Source organism: Sorex fumeus, unplaced genomic scaffold (assembly GCF_029834395.1).
Source record: "Sorex fumeus unplaced genomic scaffold, SorFum_2.1 ptg000075l, whole genome shotgun sequence".
Taxonomy (NCBI): domain Eukaryota; kingdom Metazoa; phylum Chordata; class Mammalia; order Eulipotyphla; family Soricidae; genus Sorex; species Sorex fumeus.
In genome coordinates, this window is record NW_026606132.1 from 7,904,988 (window position 1) to 7,926,012 (window position 21,025).

Sequence of the window (21,025 nt, forward strand, 5' to 3'; positions counted from 1 at the left end):
GATAGAAATGTGGTGGATAAGGTATAATGGTGGTGGGGTTGGTGTTAGAATATTGAATGCAATAAATTATTATGAACAGCATTATAAAAATAAAACAAACTTTAAATAGCCCATGAGCACTGCTGGGTTTTGTTGACCCTTCCCTGGAAAAAAAAAGTCAGCGGGAAGTTGTGCACCTAATCTTGGGGTCTATGTGGTATAGATATTTACCAATCCGAGGGGTGCACATTTATACCTTTGGAATTTAATCTGAGTGATGGGCAAATAAAATCTGCTGCTCAACCATCCAGTATAAATCCAGAGCTGAACAGCTGAGGGTCTATTCCTAAGAATAGCATTTCTTAGGAAAAACGAGGTTCTATTCGTTAAGGATTAAATGGATCCTTATGGAAGTAAGCAAGAAGTACAGGGGTGACTCTCCCATTAGCCCACAGCCATGCACAGGGGATCGGAAAGCTAGATAATGCAACTCTAAATAATGCGACTCAAGCAGCAGGAAGCATGTATCCACAGAGTTCAGGGCGTGGGTTCTGTGATGGTGGCAAAGAAGAGGCAGACTACCTGCAGTACGAGACAGCAGGAGCAGATGTAGGCTGGGACACAGGGAAAGCCGCGCTCAGCATTCGAGGCAGGGCAAATGTTTGGGGATTTCCCTTCCCACTCGTCTACCTGTTGCTCAGCACAGAGCAGGTAGAAAACAGAAACTTGAGGCCATGAGCTGCTGGTGTTTCATTCTAAGTAAGGAGTGGCCAACTCCAGCAATTGAGAAAGCCAGTAGGGTTGAGGGGAAAGGCATCCAGAGGTCAATACCTTCCTGAACCCAGAACTGATCTTGCATGTAGGTCTGCTTTCCACCAGGTCAAATAACCTGAGAATGTGCTTTGCTCAGAGTCCAGGCTTTCAGTCCTGACAAATGCTGACTGGACCGGCAGGCCATGTGCAACCTGACTTTTTTTTTACTGAATCACCGTGAGATACAGTTACACAGCTTTCATGTTTAAGTTTCAGGTAAGGTAAAGGTAAAGGCCCTCCCGTTGATCGTCGATTTGCTCGAGCGGGCCCAGTAACATCTCCATTGGAGACTTTGTTGTTACTGTGTCTGGCATATCGAATACTCTCGGTAGCTTGCTGGGCTCTCCATACAATTATCAAATACCCATCCCTCCACCACTTCACATTCTCCATCACCAATGTCACAAGTACCCCCATCCCAATCCTCCCCCTACCTTTATGGCAGACAATTTCCCCCATACTCTCTATTTTTGGGCACTATGGTTTTCAATACAGACACTGAGAGGCCATCATGTTTGTTCCTTTATCTAATTTCAGCACACATCTCCCATCCTAAGTGATCCCTCCAACCATCATTGACTTAGTGATCCCTTCTCTATCCCAGCTGCCTTTTCGCCTGGCTCATGAAAGAAGGCTTCCAGCCATGGAACAATCTTCTTGGCCCTTGTCTGATGTCCTTGTGTATCAGTCTCATATTATGCAACCCAGCTCTTTAAAGAGAATCAAACCCTCTGAAACCTCAAAAACCTCTCCCACAGAAACAGGAAGAGCATGTAGGCTAAAGGCAAGCTCCCCCAGCAAGCTTCTCCACCTACACGGCAGTATCCTGGGCTTAATTGTGTGAGGGTACCTCAACCAACTATCGCTGGGTCCAGGAAGGCTTAACAGGCAGCCTGCATTCCATCCCTGGCACTACATGGTGAACCATGAGTACTGCTGGTTGCAGTAATGACGCAGAGCTGGAAGTAGCCCTTGAGAAGCACCAGTGTGGGGACAAACTCTCCTCTCCTCCTCAACAACCTCCTCCTCACTGTTTTCAGTAAGAGGATATGGACCATTGCTTAAAAAAGACTTAATGTTTAGGAAAAATTATAGCTATGCTGCAAATTTAGAGACAAAACTATAAGGAGACTTTGTTGCAAATGTATAGATGCCTTGAGAGGTGACTGATATGGGACCCCTTCATTCATCTTGAAGGCAATACTAGAATCTTCCAAGATTATAGTCCAGAATAAAAAAGCTGAATGATGGCAGCCTAATTCTAGGGATGAATATTCCTGCCTCTAGTGAAAGTGTTCTTTCAATTTGCTGCTGCTCTCTTTAGCTTTGTACACATCCCACAACAAGTTGTCTAATGTACTAATGCAACAGAAGATTTCACTGTTTTGTTTGACTGAACCACCACCTACAGATGGGAGGGCTTCTAGAAGAAAACCTAAATCAACAAGGCAGCACACACAGGAGAGAAGCAACTGGCCTAAGGCTAGAAGAATGAAGAGGAAGAATGATCAGGAGTATTTAATAGTAAAGGCTGGGATCTCCCACTTCTAAGATGAGCCAGTTCTGGGGATGTAATGTACAACGCTGCGATTATAATTCATCATGTTGCTTGGAATACTTGAAACTTGTTTCAGAAAGTAGACTTTCTCACCATAAAAATATCATAATGAGATGAGGTGGTGGAGGTGCTGATTAATATGCGGTAACCATTTCACAATGCATGAGTACATCACACCACCACGTTACACACCTTTTTAAAAAATCACAGTTGTGCAACCTATCTTATGCCAGTTTTATTTGTCAATGAGGCTTCCAAAGCACTGGAAAATAAGAAATTAGACTAAATAAAATATCTTCCTTGGAGTGTGGATAAAAACGTTCCCTTCACAGTTGGGTGTTGGAACATTGTATGACTGACACCCAATCATGAACTTGTAATGAACAACAATCAAGCAACTGTGTATCTCATGGTGATTCAGTAAAATACGGGGGGATAAATAAAAAATTCTTGGACAATGGTGGAGGGAAGGGGTCACTCTGGAGGAGCCGGGATGGGGGTGAAAAGGGGGTGCTAAAAAAAAGATAAAGTGATATGCATGATACCCTATCAGTAACAGATTTGCAAACCACAGAGCCTAAGGAAAAAAAAAAACACCTGCCACAGAGGCAAGAATGGAGGTGGGAGGGAAACTGGGGACTCTGGTATAAGGAACTGGGTAGTGTTAGAGGGACTGGTTCTGTAACATTGTGTGCCTCCATTTCCTCCAGAAATAAAAATCAGGAAAACTTTGCGATTCATGGTAACTCAATAAAAATTAAGGGCTGTAGAGACAGTACAGTGGGTAGGGCACTTGCCTTACACACAGCCAACTCCGGTTCCATCCCCAGCATTCCATTTCTACCCCTGAGCCCCGCCAGGAGTAATTCCTGAAAGTAAAGTCAGGAATAACTCCTGAACAATGCCAGGTGTGGCCCCAAAATAAAAAAAATTAAATCCCCTTCTTATTTTGCAGTAGAAAAACGAAAACTAGGGAGAGGGAAGATTGGTTGAAAGAACTTTCCCAGCCCTGGCTTTCTGTGAATTCTGCAGCAAGGTCACTTTGGGAGCAGGAGTGCATCTTCCTGAGTAGAGAACCACAGTTTGTAAGGAAGCTTTCAAGGTTCCCCCTTCCTTACCTCCATGTGTCTTTCCAACTCCTGTAAGAGTGTAACATACTTTTCCAGTCGCATGAAGGGTTTGCTGAGGCTGGTGGTTAAGAGAAGAATGCTTGGGCTGGCCGCACCTTGACCTTCCATAAACCGTTCCAGTTCATCACTAGCAAAGCACAGAATATGGTTTTGTTACTGCTTCATCTTCCCAGCACAACTGATCAACCAAAATTTATTGGGCTCAGTATCACACAACACAAAACCAAATAAAAGGGCCGGGAGAGCTAGCACAGCATGGGGGAATGATTAAGGTGCTTGCCTTGCACATAGCTGAACAGTTAGAATCCCTGGCACCACTTACAGTCTCTCAGGCACTGCGAGAGATCACTCCTGAGTGCAGAGCCAGGAGTAGCTAGTCCCTGGGCACTTCCAGGTGTGATCTCCAAATCCCTTGATATAGATAAAAGTACACCAAGTAAAACTCGGTTTTCTTCATCCAAATGTTGTCCAATGAATTCCAACTTTATTTAGAAGTATTTACTTGACCCCTTTAATGCAGTCAGTGATTCATGCAGCCTTGAGACAACCATGGGGAGGGAGCAAGACACTCTAGATCCCTGGTTTTCGTTTGTGTCCAACAGGGGCCCGAGTGATAGCACAGCAGGGAGGGCACTTGCCTTGCATGCAGCTGACCCAGGTTCAATCCCCCGCATTCCATATGGTCCCCTGAGCACTAGGGCATTTGCCTTGCACGCAGCCAACATGGCCGACCCGAGTTCGATTCCTCCGCCCCTCTCGGAGAGCCCGGCCAGCTACCGAGAGTATCTCGCCCGCACGGCAGAGCCTGGCAAGCTCCCCATGACGTATTCAATATGCCAGACACAGTAACAACAAAGTCTCCAATGGAGACGTTACTGGGTCCGCTCGAGCAAATCGATGATCAATGGGAGGGCCTTTACTTTACTTACTTTTTATAGCCAGGAGTAATCCCTGAGCATAATCGGGTGTGGTTCAAAAACATTTGTGTCCAACAAATCTATTCACTTATTTTGGTTTGGAGGCCACAGCTAGTGTGCCCAGGGCTTACTCTTGGCTCTGTGCCCAGAGATCACTTCTAGCAGGGCTCGAGGGACAGTATGTGGTGCCAAGGACCAAACCCAGGTTGGTTGTACACAAGGCAAATGTCCTACATGTGGAACTCTCTCCCTCCACCCAACATTTGTTTATTGATCATCTACTATGTAAATGGGGATATAGCAGTGAAGAGAATCCAATCTCTACCCTTAAGGAGTCTGTCCCTGAAGGCATGGGGCCCACAGAATCTTGTAGATGACTGAACGCAAGAGTTAAAAACAAGGCTTTTTTAAATCAATCAAACTATTCGAGTTCTGGGCTGGTATGATGTGACAGGTGCCCTCTGTGACTGTGGCACCCACTTACAATGTTCAGAATCAAGTCGTAAATTCAGAGAGCAGCATGTGTGTGTCACTAACCACAAAGTCACTTAGCCTAGGAACAAAAACCAGCACAGCCCTAAACAATTCTCCCTTAAAGCAACAGTTTGGTTTAAGAAACAAGTAATTGGAGCCGGAGCAATAGGACAGCAGTTAGGGTGTTTGCCTGGCACGTGGCTGGCCCAGGTTCGATCCTCGGTATTCCATTTAATCCCCTGAGCACTGCCAGGAGTAATTCCTTAGTGCAGAGTCAGGAGTAAGCCCTGAGCATTGCACCAAAAAGAAAAAAAAAGCAAAAGAAACAAAAAATTGTGATGGGGAAGATGGTTCAAAGAGCTGAAAGTAGACTATAGACCAAACATGATTGCCACTCAATGCCTCTTTTGCAAACCACAACACCCAAAAGGAGAGAAAGAACAAAAGGGAATGCCCTGCCACAGAGGTAGGGTGGGATGGGGGGTGTGAGGGGTGAGAGGGATACTGGGATCTGTGGTGGTGGGAAATGGGCACTGTTGGAGGGATGGGTATTTGATCATTGTATAATTGAAACCCAAGCACAAAATTTGTAAGTCTACAACTGTACCTCATGGTGTCTCACTAATAAAAAGTTTTTTTTAAAAAGGGCTGAATGCATGCTACATAGGCAACAGGCCTGGTTTCATCATTTGCACTGCATGGTCCCCCAAGTACTAAGCTGGGAATAGCCCCTGAGTACCACCAGGTGAGCCTGCCCCGGAAAAAAACGAACAAAGAAAGTTGAGGACTACAGTCCAGAAAGTAAGGGCTCTTGTCTTGCATGCGGCTCACCTGGGTTTGATCTCTGGCATCCAGTAAGGTCTCCCAGGCATTGGTAGGAGTAATTCCTAATCTAGGAGTAACCACTGAACACTGCCATTGTGTGCCCCCTCCAAAAAAACTTGAAAAAATAAAAAGAAAGGAAAAAATCATATCGCCAGGCAGGAGGATGGCTCAAATCTTGTAGACTTTATGCCCGGTGTGTGCCAGGCCCTGGGTTCCATCTCTGGCACCACTTAGTTGTCAAGTACCACCAGGAGTGGCCTCTAGTAATAACAGAAAGGAGTGTAACAACATCTTTTCTTAGCAGAGCCAGGAGGAATTCAGGTTTCCAGCATGCAAGGCCAGAGTCTACCTCTAGAGAGCCCCCCTCCTCCCCTTGCATTAATAGTTCACAAATTCCACCCTGTAAATATCTAATTCTAAACTTACATGGCCAGTGTCCTTGAGAGAATGTTCTGGATTCTCTCCTTTCTCACAAGAATACTGAGTCCTGGGCTGCAAGATGAGCTGCCCCACTGTTTTTATCGGCATAATTAAAGATGGAAACTTATCACCTATCTAATGGCATCTTTTGCTTGTTTGATTTTTTTTTTGCATTTTTGGGGGGAGTTGTCAACCCAATAAGGAGTTACTCGTGGGTTACTCCTGGCTCTGCACTCAGGAATTACTCCTGGTGGTCCAGGGGGAGATTCTACAGGATGCCGGGGATCGAACCCATGTCAGCTGTAGGCCAACATCCTCCTGGCTATACTATCAATCCAGCCCTAACAGCATCTTTTGAGATTTCTGCTTGTCATCCTCTTTTTCTGCCCATTACCTCCCTTTCTTGCTGCCACTGTGATCATGAAGTGGGTTGAACACGCACTGGCCAGTGATGGTCGCACATTTGGTTATGCTGTCTGACAGCAATTGTACACATGGGGTACTTGTGATGTTCACACATGTGCTCGCTGGGGTCACACACCTGGCTGTGGTGCATCATGGAGCACACACTCTGCTCTGTTGCCAAGGTTCCAAACAGTGGAGGATGCATGTAGGTGGCACCTGGCATCAAACTCATGGCCTCAAGTTGGCACATCTATCACTGCACCATCCCCCTGAGCCCCTTGCCCGCCTGCATATCTCCAGTGATGGGCCTTCTTCTAGCTGTTTATTCTTTCCCATTTTCCCACCTTTAATTCAGCGCCTCATCACAGCCCAATCGGATTCATTTCACTAACCCAACTGCTCTGGCTTCTAGATATTTTCCCCTCTGAACCATTGTCCTCAAGGGTTATTTTTGTCCTGTTGCTTTCCTACTCAATAATCTCTATTTGCCCGGGGATTGGAGTGAGATTATAGTGCATAGGGTGCTTGCTTAGTACACAGCCGATCTGAGTTGGATCCCCGGCATCCCATTTAGTCCCCCAAATACCACCAGGAGTGATCCCTGAGTGCCGAGCCAGGAGTAAGTGGTGAGCAGTGCTGGGTGTGGCCCTCAAACAAAACAAAATAAAAAACCCTCAGCCTACAAGCTTAAGTATTTTTCTTTTTTTCCTCTTTTTTTTTTTTTTTTTGGTTTTTGGGCCACACCCAGCAATGCTCAGAGGTTACACCTGGCTCTGTACTCAGAAATCACTCTTGACAGTGCTTGGCGGACCGTTTGGGACACCGCAGATTGAATCCAGATAGGCCACATGAAAGGCAAATAAATGCCTTGCCTGCTGTCCCATCTCTCCAACCCCACGCAAGTCTTTTTCTAAGGGAAAATCACATCTGGCAGTGCTCAAGACTCTCCCTGATTCTGTGCTCAGAAAAGCACATCATCTCCGGGACTGTCTTCCTCTCTGTCCTACCAGCTTCAATTGATAGCTGTTTAGGCTCCAATAGGTCCCACCAATCTTCCATACCATTGTGGTGTGTTCCACAGTAGCACTGTAGCACTGTCCTGTAGCACTGTCCTCCCATTGTTCATTGATTTGTTCAAGCGGGCACCAGTAAGTCTCCATTGTGAGACTTGTTACTATATTTGGCATATCGAATATGCCACAGGGATCTTGCGAGGTTCTGCCGTGCAGGCGGGATACTCTCGGTAGCTTGCCGGGCTCTCCGAGAGGGACAGAGGAATCGAACTCAGGTCAATCCACTCCAGCCCCACAGTATGAGTCAAAATGTGTTCCCAGGGCTGGATGATAGTACAGTGGGAAAGGCATTTGCCTTCCACGGGGCCGACCCGGGTTCGATCCTCGGCATCCCACAGGGTCCCCCAAGCAGAGCCAGGAGTGATTCCTGAGTGCAGAGCCAGGAGTAGTCCCTGAGTATTACCAAGTGCGACCCAAAAAGCAAAAACAAAATAAAATGTGTTCCAAGAAACTTACTCTCAGGAATAAGATATGGCGGGGAGGGCAATCGGGGAGATATGTAGGGGGTGGCTTGCAGCTGACCCTGGTTTGTAGCTCTCTTTGGGCTTTTGTGAGCAGGAACGGAAAGAATAGCAATTCAGCCAATGACCCAGCAGCCCTGAGCGTCACAAGCATGTTTGACAGGCAACGGACCGGGATGACCTGGTGACACTGCACCTAGCAGTCCCAGCTAGGAATACACCTCATCTGCTTTCTTAGTTTCTGCTGTCTTGCTCCAAATGCAGCCAGGAGGAAGAAAGCACTCTGATTTAAGAGTCATAAAACAGACTTGATGGCCCCAGACCTCTTTAGAAGCCCTGTCTGGGACCTAAAGTGATGGTACAGAAGGGAGGGTGTTTGCATTGCATGCAGCCAACCCAGCTTCGATCCGATCCCCGGCATCCCATAGAATCCCCCGTGCACCACCAGGAGTAATACCTGAGTGCAGAGCTAGGAGTAACCCATGAGCAGGCATCCCATAGAATCCCCCATGCACCACCAGGAGTAATACCTGAGTGCAGAGCTAGGAGTAACCCCTGAGCATCGCTGGGTGTGACCCAAAAAGCAAAAAACAAACAAACAAACAAAAAACCCAAGAAGCCTTGGCTGTCTCATCTGCCAGAGATAAAATCTGCTTACTAAAATGGTGACAATTTCGCCGCCCACAAATGGTCTCTCTGGCTCCTGATCAAGCTACTTAACGGCCATGATCCCAGAGACTCAGAGACAAATCTCAGAACCCAGTGGCTTTTGGCAGAAATGTGTCCAGACCCGCAGTTGGTTACTGTCGCTGGGCTGCCCCAGGGGTTAAAGGGTGCTGTCCCTCTGCCTACTCCCCCTAGACAGCTTCGGTGGCTGCCATCCTCCAGAGGCCATTGGACAGTGAGGTTTGGGCCTTCAGTGACGAGACACGCGGGGCCTCACAGGATGGGGGTGGAGAATGGGCACTGGTGAAGGTATGGGTGTTTCATTGTATGACCGAGACTTAAACCCCAAAGCTTTGTAACTGCTCTCACGGTGATTCAATAAATAAAATTATAAAAAATGAAAAAAAAAGTAAGGTGGAGTTCATGCCCAATTTAATCAACTAAGCTAGTGGCTGAATAAATAGCAGTACTCTTACATTAAAAAAATAAAGTGGTGACAATTTAATATTGGGGTTTGTAAAATCATGCTAAGATCCTTCTTAAGATTCACAATATTTGAACCAGAGTATAGCTAGAAACAAGAAACACGGCTTGACTCCCAGCTCCGCATCCACAAGTAAAGTAAAAGGCCCTCCCATTGATCATCGATTTGCTCGAGCGGGCCCAGTAACGTCTCCATTGGAGACTTTGTTGTTACTGTGTCTGGCATATCGATACGTCACGGGGAGTTTGCCAGGCTCTGCCGTGCGGGCGAGATACTCTCGGTAGCTTGCCGGGCTCTCCGAGAGGGGCGGAGGAATCGAACTCGGGTCGGCCATGTTGGCTGCGTGCAAGGCAAACGCCCTACTGCTGTGCTAAAGCCCCATCAAATGTGATTCTTGAACACAGAGCCAGGAATAAGCCCTAAACAGTGCCAGGTGTGGCCCCCAACCCAGAAAAGTAAATTAAAAGATTCCCAGGGCAAGAAGGAAGGGCCTTTATGAACTTAAATGTAGTCACTAGATGCATTCTTGTTGTTGCTATAAGCAAATGCTTTGCTAAAATGCCATCTTGAAAAATTAGCATTAAGCTGTGATTTCTAGTTTAATGAAAAGTCTATTGATGTTTAATTTTCAATCAAGACCATGAAGTCCACAAAGGGGTTTAGAAAATCATCACATTATCAGTGGGAAAATGACTCGATTTTGGAGAGCACATTTGAGTAGGTACAGAATTTATAGAAAATTCCCTTTCTATTTTTTTCTAATCTATTTTTCCATGATTAAATAACCCCTGGCATTCATAATATTCTAGACTAATTGATATAAGGGTTACAACAATAAAAACCAAATGTTAATGTGCTGTTACTTTCCATGCACTATTCTAATTCATAGGTTTATTTAATATTATAAAAGAATATAAATGTTAAAATATGAGACGTGACTGTCTTAGAATAAAATTCTGCCTACTGGAAAGGAAAGAAAAGATTGACTAGTGAAATAAGGGGGAAAAACTAATAATTATGGCCATAGAGATAGTATAGTGGGTAGGGTGCTTGCCTTGCATATGGCCGAGCTGGGTTCGATCCCCAGCATTCCATGTGGTCCTCTGATAACCATCAGGACTTATTCCTGAGTGCAGAACCAGGAGTAAGCCCTGAGCATCACTGGGTGTGGCCCCCAAACAAACAAAACAAAAAATTCAGAATTGTGCCCATGTCTTTTAGCCAAATAAATTCAATCCAGAAATAAATATCATTCACAAATATAATATACCTGTACATATATAATTTTTTTTAAAAATTGCTTTTAAAACTCAGTTTTCGGACTGGAGCAATAGTACAGTAGACAAGGCGTGTGTCTTGCACTATGCCAACCCAAATTTGATTCCCAACATCCCATGTAGTCCACCACTGCCGCCAGGAGTAATCCCTGAGCATTGCTAGGTATGACACAAAAACAAACAAAATCTCTTAGTTTAAGTTTTACACAATCGTTTGAAAAGTCAGCAGATTAAGATTTGCTTGTCAAGCTTAACCTGGTTTTATAGAGTGTATATATATATATATATATATATATATATATATATATATGTCTTGGGCTGGAGCGATAGCACAGCGGGTAGGGCGTTCGCCTTACAAGCGGCCAACATGGCCGACCTGAGTTCGATTCCTCCGCCCCTCTCGGAGAGCCCGGCAAGCTACCGAGAGTATTCGATATGCCAGACACAGTAACAACAAAGTCTCCAATGGAGACATTACTGGGCCCGCTCGAGCAAATCGAAGATCAACGGGAGGGCCTTTACCTTTACCTTTACATATATGTCTATATAAACATATACAGTCTTGGATAGCACAGCGGTAGGGCGTTTGCCTTGCATGCAGCCAACATAGCCGACCCGAGTTCGATTCCTCCACCCCTCTCGGAGAGCCCAGTAAGCTACCAAGAGTATCTCGCCCACACGGCAGGGCCTGGCAAGCTCCCCGTGATGTATTCGATATGCCAAACACGGTAACAACAAAGTCTCCAATGGAGACGTTACTGGGCCCGCTCGAGCAAATTGATGATCAACGGGAGGGCCTTTACTTTACTTTTTTATATCACATCATATTATAACCAGATGATGTCAACATAAGTTTCACAGTATGAATATTATTTGATACCACATGCACTTATTTCATAGCCTCTGACTCAGGTATGTCTCTGATTAGGCAGGAAAGCTGAAGAAAAAAACTACTAGAGGGGTTGAAGCGATAGTACAGCGGATAGGGCACTTGCCTTGCACAATGGCCAACCCGGGTTTGATCTCTGGCATCCCAAAGGGTCCCCTGAGCACTGCCAGGAATAATTCCTGAGTTCAGAGCCAGGAGTAACCCCTGGGTATCACTGGGGTATGTGCCTCCCTCCAAAAAAGAATACTAGTAGAATGTGACACTATCACTTAACCATCTCTGTATCCGTGCCAGTGGAATCTGGGCATTACTCTCTCCTTTGAATGGCAGTTCTAGAAAAAGAACAGCCTTACACAGGAATTACCAGGTCTTGCAAGGGAGAAATAAAGTATGAGGTGCTCCCAGTCCTGAGCCTCGCCTGGGGTGGGGAGAGGGGGAAGTGGAAAATTCCCCAAGGAAACATTTGAACGGGGGGGGGGGGGGGGGGGGGATCCTTCCTTTCTTGGTAATCCAGTCCCCGAGCAGGGGCTGTCTGCCTCAATTTCGTTCCCACAGCTTTTGGTTTGTGATGTGTCTCACAAGCTCTCTCCCCTGGGTCCCCGCAGACAGAAAGAAACACAGCAGCTGCGTCTCAGAATCGTCCCTGAAGCAAGAAGGCCGCTCGGGCTTTTCTCTCCAAGGCTAGTAACGGGGAGTGAACGGCACCTAGTAGCTCGTGGTCACAACAGGGGATTCCATCCCAATCCGTGTTAGCGCCGGCTCCTCTGATGACTGATTCCTTCTCCCCGTGGAAAGGGGGAATCGTGGGACAAAAGTGGGTATTTTTTGTAAGGGAGAGGTTATTCCCAGGAAGGAACAAGAGCCAGAGAAACAAATCAGGGGAGAAGAAGGGGAAAACCCAAAGGACCTCACCCCTGGGTCTAGCAAAGGACGTAGGCAGCCATTCAAATATATGTAAATAGGAGGGGAGACACCAGAGTTAGGGGCTGCTTAAGCACCCAAAATCAAGAGAAGACCTCCCCCCTCCCCCCCTCCATCAGTTTGGGGGCCCACATCCTGGCTGTGCTCAGGGTTTACTCCAGGCTTTGCACTCAGGGATCACTTTTTTTCAAAATTTTTATTAGTGAAACACCATGAGGTACAGTTGTAGACTTACAAATTTTTGTGCTTGGGTTTCAGTTATACAATGATCGAGTGCCCGTCCCTCCACTAGGGCCCATTCTCCACCACCACTGACAGGGATCACTCTTGGCAGTCAGGAGACTGATCTGGGATTAGGAAACCCGAGTCAGCCGCACGCAAGGCAAGCACCTTACCCCCTGGATTACCTCTCCAGGTTCCCCCTTACTAAATTTTTCCCTTTCTAGGCCCCCCCCCCTTTTTTAAATTTTCTTTGGTTTGTTTTAGTGTTTGGGCCACGCCCGGGGGTGCTCAGACCTTAACCTTGGCTCTGAGCTCAGGGTTCGCTCCTAGTGGGCTCGGAAGGTCCAGATAGGGTGCTGGGGATCAAACCTGGAGTGGCCCGCACGCAAAGGCAAATGCCCTACCCTCTGGACTACCTCCCCCCGCACCTGCTCCCCCTCGCCCCCGCCCCCGCCGGGCATTTTTAACCAGGCACCTGATGCAATCACTTTTCAGGCTGCATGCGAGATGAGATGCTAGGTCATTAACAACTGTCGGCAGCTTTTCCGGTATTGTAGCGCCATCTGCAGGCTAAAAGGAAGAACTGCACCTGCCCCTTGGGATAAAGGTTCTGTTCCTGCTGAAACTAGAGATGTGGGAAAAAGCAGATTCCACTAAAGGCCCCATTTTAGTGGAGACCCTCTGCAGCCGGATTTTCATCTGCATTGCGTGCGCATGACATTCAACTGTGCCTTGCCTCCCTCTAGTGTGCCAGCATAAATGTACTCCACCATGAGTGTAATATAGCTGAGATACTCTTAGAAACACGTCTCAAATATTATTATTTAATTCCCATCTTTTACATTTAAAAAAAAACAGGAAGAAAAAAATTCAGGTCCATGGGATTTCAGTGAATGCTCCATGAATTTAAGGGATATTTTTTTAAAAAATTCTCAAAACCTGGAGCTGAAAGATGGCTCAGAGAGCGGAAGCAAATACTTTGAATGCATTAGGATTCGATCTCCTGTCCTGCATGGTCATCTGAGTATCCCAAGGCCCCAAGCACAGAACCAGGCATAATCCCTGAGACAAGCACTGTGTTGCCTGAAAAAAAAAAAAACAGCGACAGATTCTTTTTTTTTTTCTTTAGCGATGCACAGGGGTTAATCCTGGCTCTGCACTCAGGAATTACTCCTGGTGGTGTTCAGGACACCACATGGGGTACTGGGGATCGAACCCAGGTTGGCCACGTGCAAGGCAAACGCCTTACCCACTGTGCTATCACTCCAGACCCATGAACAGCAACAGATTCTTTAAAAAAATCACTAACCCAAACAAAGCAAACTGCTCTTGTTATACCAAAGCTGAGAATCTTGAACCTGGAGGGACAGTACAATGAGTAGGGCACTTTTCTTTGCATGCTGCCAAACCCAGTTTCAATTCCAGGCACCCCAGATGGTTCCCTGAGCACTGCCAGGAGTGATCCCTGAGCACAGAGCCAGGAATTGCCTGAAAACAAACTCAAAATAAGATGAGAATCTTGGGGCTGTAGAGATGATATAGTGGGGAAAGCCTTGCATAAAGCCTGCCTGGGACCCGATCCCCAGCACCTCATATGGTCCTCTGAGCCCCAACAGGAGTGCTCCCTTAGTGAAGAGCCAGGAGGAAACCCTCACACTGCAGATATGGCCCCCAAATGAGAAAGAGAGACAGAGAAAGAGAGAAGAAAACAGAGAGAGAAAGAGAGGGAGGGAGGGACAGTGAGAGGAGGGAAAGGCAGAGGCAGAGGGAGAGGGAGAGAGCTAAAAATCTCATCAGTGCCACACGTTGAATCCCTGCTACTGTACCACATGCACGGAGGTGGTACTATTGTTGGAGCCTCACTACGAAGTGTGCAGTCTCCAACACACTGCAGCCAAGTGTGTGTGAGCACTACAATAAAAATATACTACACCTAAAATATCCTTTTCAGCGCACAGGGCCACTGAAAGGCATGCAAGCACCTCAGCTACCAAATGTGCACAAACACCACAGCTGGTATGCAAACACTGCAAGAGAGTGTGTGGCAACAACCAAAGGAAAGGGGTGGAATCCAAAATGAAATAATCTGTATAAAATTTTTTAAACCCTGATGTTCCTTAAAGTCTTTTTACAAAAATAAATCTGTAGGGGCTGGAGCAATAGCACAGCGGGTAGGGAGTTTGCCTTGCACGCGGCCAACCCGGGGTTCGATTCCCAGCATCCCATATGGTCCCCTGAGTCCCTCCAGGGGTAATTCCTGAGCGCAGAGCCAGGAGGAACCCCTGAGCATTGCTGGGTGTGACCCAAAAAGCAAAAAAAAAAAAAAACTGTATAAAACTTTTTTCTTCTTTTTTTTTCTTTTTGGGTCACACCCAGCGATGCACAGAGGTTACTCCTGGCTCATGCACTCAGGAATTACTCCTGACGGTGCTCAGGTGACCATGGAGGGGGCTGGGAATCAAACCTGGGTCGGCCGCATGCAAGGCAAATGCCCTTCCCGCTGTGCTATTGCTCTAGCCCCGTGTAAAAAACTTTTTGAGCTTTAAATTTTAAGTCATGATGTTTCTTAAAATGAATATCTATTGTTATTAATTAAGTAAAATTCCAAATATGAACAAGTGCTAGTAGCAACCTTTCAGCTCACAGCATTACAACAGAAACGTTCCTGGGTGCGCTGTTTCTTTCTGGCCAGAAGTGTTCTTCTCAGATCAAATGGAAGTGACCTAGCAAACAGCAACCCAATAGAAAGCAGGGATGCCTTTTTATTGCTAAGAAATTCCCACCAAAGCATACAGGATGCTTGCTTAGTATCCACCACAGTAAAGACATCTCAACCACGTTCTTTTTTACTAATGATAGTTTTAAGCGTATGAAAATGTGGGGCCTGAGCAACAATACAGCAGATAAGGTGCTTGCCTTGCGTGTGGTTGACCTGAGTTCAACTACCAGCATTCCATATGGTCTCCCAAACACTGCCAGGAGTAATTTCTGAGTGGGTTGCAATTTTCCAAGTAGGCTGCAATTTTAGTACAGTAGGTAGCACATTTGCCTTATATGCAGCCAACCCTGGTTGGATCCCCAGATCCTATATGGTCCCCTGAGCATCACTTGGTGTGTCCCCAAAAGCCAAAAGAAAAATAGAAGAAAAGAGGAAAAAAAGTATGGAGACTAAGGCTTAGAAATTGCTTTTAAGAAAATTGCTCCAGGAGGGGAGATGCATGTTGAAAGTAGACTATGGACTGAACATGTTTGCCACTCAATGCCTCTTTTGCAGACCACAACACCCAAAAGGAGAGAGAGAACACAGGGGATTGCCCTGCCACAGAGGCAGGGGGGATGGGGGGATGGGGGTGGGGGGATATTATCCATGGTGGTGGAAAGTGGGCACTGATGGAGGGATGGGTATTTGATCATTGTATAATCGAAACCCAAGCACAAAAAAATTGTAAATCTACAACTGTACTTCATGGTGTTTCACTAATAAAAAGAAAAAAATGAAAAAAAAATAAAATTATAAAAAACAAAAACCAAAAGTGAAAAACAAGAAAAAAAATTGCTTCAGATCAGATATCAATTTACAGAGGGGCAGAGTTACAAATTGGAATAATACACAAGTGGCATAAATTTTAAATCAATACCAGGATGGAGAAAAGACATGCTCTGTGGACCAATATTCCCCAGGGGATCAAACAGAGCCAATGGAAATAATACAACTCGCCACTGACTGACTCTGGGGCTTGTTTTCATGGCATAAGGAAAATATAAAAATGTTTATTCAAGATGCCAGAGATGTAGCTCAAATAGACAGCACTGGCTTTACATATATGACCCCTCCACCCAGTCAATGCCCTGGCACCACACAAAATTCAACAAATAAAATGTGCATTTAAGAAAGTAATCTTGGACTGGAGAGATAGCATAGTGGGTATGGTGTTTGCTTTGCACGTGGCCAGCCCGGGTTTGATTCCCAGCATCCTATAAGATGCCCTGGGCACCAGGCACCGCCAGGAGTAATTCCTGAGTGCAAAGCCAAAGCCAGGAGTAACCCCTGTGCATCACGGGTTGTGACCCAAAAAGCAAGAAAGCAAGAAAGCAAGAAAGCAAGCAAGCAAGCAAGCAAGAAAGAAAGAAAGAAAGAAAGAAAGAAAGTAATCTCAAGGGGGTACGGTGTCCCCATCAGTTCACCCTGTACCCATGGGGCAAGTGCATCAACAGTCTAATGGTGCCTTCATGCTTCTTGATACCTGATAATTGCTGCTGTGCCTCCTGCCAAACCCTAACAACTCGGGACCAGGTTTCCAGCCAAATTAAGTGCTCAAAAGTTAGGTATGTGAGAGCCATACCCACAAACTACCTGCGGCTCAGCTATACAAGCTCATTTATTAGCCTTGCTTCAGAGACCCATAAATAAATCTCAAAAGAGGTCAAAAGCTGCAGTTATTCTCAAACCCATGAAAGGCTGAACATATCAGAGTAAATCGAAAGGGGCAAGTTAGCCTGGTACCTTCCAAGTAGAGCCCCTGTTAGCTGCTTGCTCCTACAATCCAAAATTGCCAGCATGCCCCACCAGATTCCATCATCTCAGGATGAACCCCACTGAGACATTAACCTGTTGAAAATTCAGACATGCAGGTTTTGTGACTGAAATCTCCAGGCTTTCTCAGGGTTGGGATGAGCTATCTTCTACCACCTCCCTCTACTTCCAGAAGCCTCTGCCATGGCATCCATACCCGAAAGCTGCCCCCACTTATAAAACTACTCCAGCCTTAGCTTCCTGATAAAAATATGGAATGCCCTGAGCACACACGATGATCTCTTAGCACCTTTATTGCAAACCATAACACACAAAAGGAGAGAGAGAAAGAAGAAAATTGCCTGCCAGAGATGCAGGCTGGGAGGGGGGTTGGGATTGGGGGGATGGTGGGAGGGAAATGAAAAACATTTGTGGTGGGAAATGTACCCTGGTGGAGGGATGGGTTTTGGATCATTATATGACTAAAACCCAATCATGAACATCTTTGTAATGCTCTATCTCACGATATTCAATAAAGAATTTTTAATGATAAATAAAAGATAATCTCAAATCAAAGGATAGAGAGAGACAGTTCATGGAGTTGAAGCCAATACCTGCTATCCTGCTCCCTCTTTCCCTCTCCACTCAGATCAGCTTGAACACTCTAGTCAAGTGTAGCCGATAAGATAGGCCTTCCTCTCCCAGCTCCCAATCATAGGACACACTTTCTCACTATCATAGATCATCAGCTAAATTCATAATGACTGTGATGGAATAGATGATGCTCCTTTCTCTATACAGTTCCCCAAGAGACTCAGGCTGATAATAATGGGGCCATCTCATCCCCCATTACGCCTCCCTTATAAGGTGTAGATTGTGCACTAGAAACAGAACTAATTACGAAACACCAGAGGCTTCTGCTCTATCTAGTTCCCAAAGTAGTGGATCAAAGATTTAGTCCAAAGGGAGAGGTCAAAACAGAGCCTTGAAGTTCTCCCCCAAAGGAACAGGTTTTTTGTTGAAATAAAAGGGGTGGGGTTGGAGCAATAGTTCAGCAAGTAGGGCGTTTGCCTTTACTTAGTGGCCCTGGATTTGATCCCCAGAATCCCACATGGTTCCCCCTCAAGCAATTCCAGGAGTGACTCCTGAGAGTAGAGCCAGGTCTCAAAACAACAACCAGAAAATGTGGGAAAATTCAGGCTGAAAGAGTCTGGCAAAAAGCAATGAAGATTTTGGTGTTCAGCAAATAAGAGAAGGCTGTGAAGACTTCTTAATTAAGAAGAGGCTGAACTTTCAACCAGTTAGGTCACTAGAGAGAACCAAAAAGACAACCAGAAATTTGCTAAGAAGTGTCAGAACAAACTTCAAAGACAGACTTCCAAAATTACCCTTACATGAATTTAACTGGATTAGATGGTAGATCAATTTATGCCCCAGGGACCTGTCAGAAAGATTACCACGATCAGCTGAAAGCCAAACCAGTCTAACAACTGGGTGTGATACAAAATTGAGGGAGACAACTTAATAGAGAGATCAGGGTCTGATCTTTCAGAGAGACCAGTCAGAGAGAGCCCTGCTCAAACCACTGTAATTTCAAAGTGACTGTGTGCATGACTGACACCGGCCTTCAGGAATGATAGCACAAGTCACACACTGGGGGGAAAAGGCTCCAGAACAATACTCTAATCAAGTACCAAAAAAGCAAGCAACCCCCCCCCACTTCCCTATAATTCCAGAAGCCCCCGCAGTTATGTCTACACCCCAAAGCTGCGACTGAGTTAAAAATCAACTACAGTTGTATCTTCCTGATAAAAATACTGAACTTCCTGACATCACAAATGCTACAACACTGATAAACTAGTAGTCGCACACCAAGTGGTAGAAGGCAACCAATCTCGATTAACAAAACATAAGCAGAAGGCTTAAACTGTAACATTTTAGAAATCTGTCATACAAGGACTTAATAACTCCATCATGAGATACATCAATTTATTGGTCCCTGCCTAAAGTCCTGGGGGGAAGGCAGCAGGCATAGAGAAGGGACCACTAGAACAATGATAGGTAGAATGATATTTCTGGATAAGATCCGTCTATTGAAAGTAGGTAGAGGGACAAATACTATGACCTCTAGGTACCTGTATTGCAAATCATAATGCTGAGAGAGAGAGAGAGAGAGAGAGAGAGAGAGAGAGAGAGAGAATGAGAGAAAAAAGTGTCTGTCATAGAGGTAGGCTGGGGGGGAGGGAAGGTGGAAGGAAGGAAACTGGTAACATTGAAGGTGGTAAATGTACCCTGATGGAGAAATGGATGTTGGAACATTGTATGCCTGAAATTCAATCATGAACAGCTTTATAATGGTGTGTCTCATGGTGATTCAGTAAATTGAAAAAAATAGCAAGCAATAAACAAGAAATAATCCTTGGCGGCTGGAAAGAATTAATAACCAGAGCTGGCAAACCTACACATGTGTAAGGTATATAGTTTTCAACAAAATAACTAATGTGGCACAAAGAAATGTGTATGTGTAACCTAAAATGCAAGAGGAGATATAAAGGAAGTTATTATGATAATGTTTCATCAAGGAGAGAATATTGATAAAGAAAAAAAACAAATGGAAATTCTGGAATTAAAAATATACAATCTCCCATTTTCCAGTGAATAAAGAAACTATGGTACAACCAGAAAACATGAAGTCATGAAATTTGCATATAAATCGATGGACATAGAGAGTATCATGCTGAGTGAAATGAGTTAAAAGGAGAGAGATGGACATAGAATGATTGTACTCATCTTTGGGACATAAGAAAGCATAATATGAAATTAATCCCCATGGATAGTAGAAACAAGGGCCAGGAAGACTGGTCCACGGATAGAAGCTTGCCATAAGTGAAAGGATAGGAGGAGGGCAGTTAGGATGGAGAAGGGACCAATAAGACAATGGTAATTGGAAGGGATCAGTAAGAAAATGATGGCTAGAGGAATCAGTCGGGATGGGAGATGTGTGCCGAAAGTAGATAATGTACCAAACATGATGACCTCTCAGTGTCTGTATTGCAAACCATGGTGCCCAAAAGTAGAGAGAGAGTATGGGGAATATTGTCTGCCATGGAGGCAGGGGGAGGGTGGGAAAGGGGGTATACTGGGTTTGATTTCTAGTACCACATATGGTACCCCAAGTAAAGTTAGGAGTGATTCCTCAGTACGGAGACAGGAGTAAGTCCTGAGCATAGCCAGGGGTGACGCAAACCTCCAAGGAGAGAAAGAAAGAAAGAAAGAAAGAAAGAAAGAAAGAAAGAAAGAAAGAAAGAAAGGGAGAAGGAAGGAAGGAAGGAAGGAAGGAAGGAAGGAAGGAAGGAAAGAAGGAAGGAAGGAGAGAAGGGAGGGAGGAAGGAAGAAAGGAAGGAAGGAGGGAGGAAGGGAGAGGGAGGGGGAGAAGGAGAGAGAGAACCATTAATAGATCAAATGGAGTTAAAAGACATGCATGTCAATTCACCCAACAAAGAGCATGTACATTCTTCAAGTGCACACAGAACATTCTCCAGGATTGGTTATATGTCACTAAATTTAATAACTTTAAAATATTACAATTCTACCAAATATGTTCTCTAACTATAATGGAATGAAAATAGCAGAAACAAAATTCAAAAATCAGCAACTATATGTAAATGAAGCAACACAGTCTTGAACTACCTGTAAGATCAAATAGTAAACTAGGAAATACTTCAAGACAAATTATAATGAAAATACAACATATCAAAATGTACAAAATGTTAGGGTTTTTTTTTTCACTCTGAAGAAGCCCTTGTTCTCTCTTGAGATTATGAGGGGAAAAGAATCAAATAAAAATCAGAAAAGAAAGCTCAATTTCTAGTTTATTAAGAAGATTGCTCCACAGTTGGAAGCCTGGCTTATGAGCTGGGGGAGAAGGCAGCTGGGAATAGAGAAGGGATCACTAAGTCAATGATGGTTAGAGGGATCATTCAGGAAGGGAGATGTGT

At 45.1% G+C, this 21,025-nt stretch overlaps 1 protein-coding gene across 4 annotated transcripts in view; it reads right to left on the reverse strand.

Annotated features, from left to right (window-relative positions):
* Positions 1–21,025, reverse strand: part of ARHGEF6 (Rac/Cdc42 guanine nucleotide exchange factor 6) — a 171,451-nt gene that overhangs the window by 33,792 nt on the left and 116,634 nt on the right. For all 4 annotated transcript variants that reach the window (XM_056130214.1, XM_056130216.1, XM_056130215.1 and 1 more), the window contains one exon: positions 3,469–3,607. In XM_056130214.1, coding sequence (XP_055986189.1) covers positions 3,469–3,607 — 139 coding nt within the window. The remainder of the gene's footprint in view (positions 1–3,468; positions 3,608–21,025) is intronic.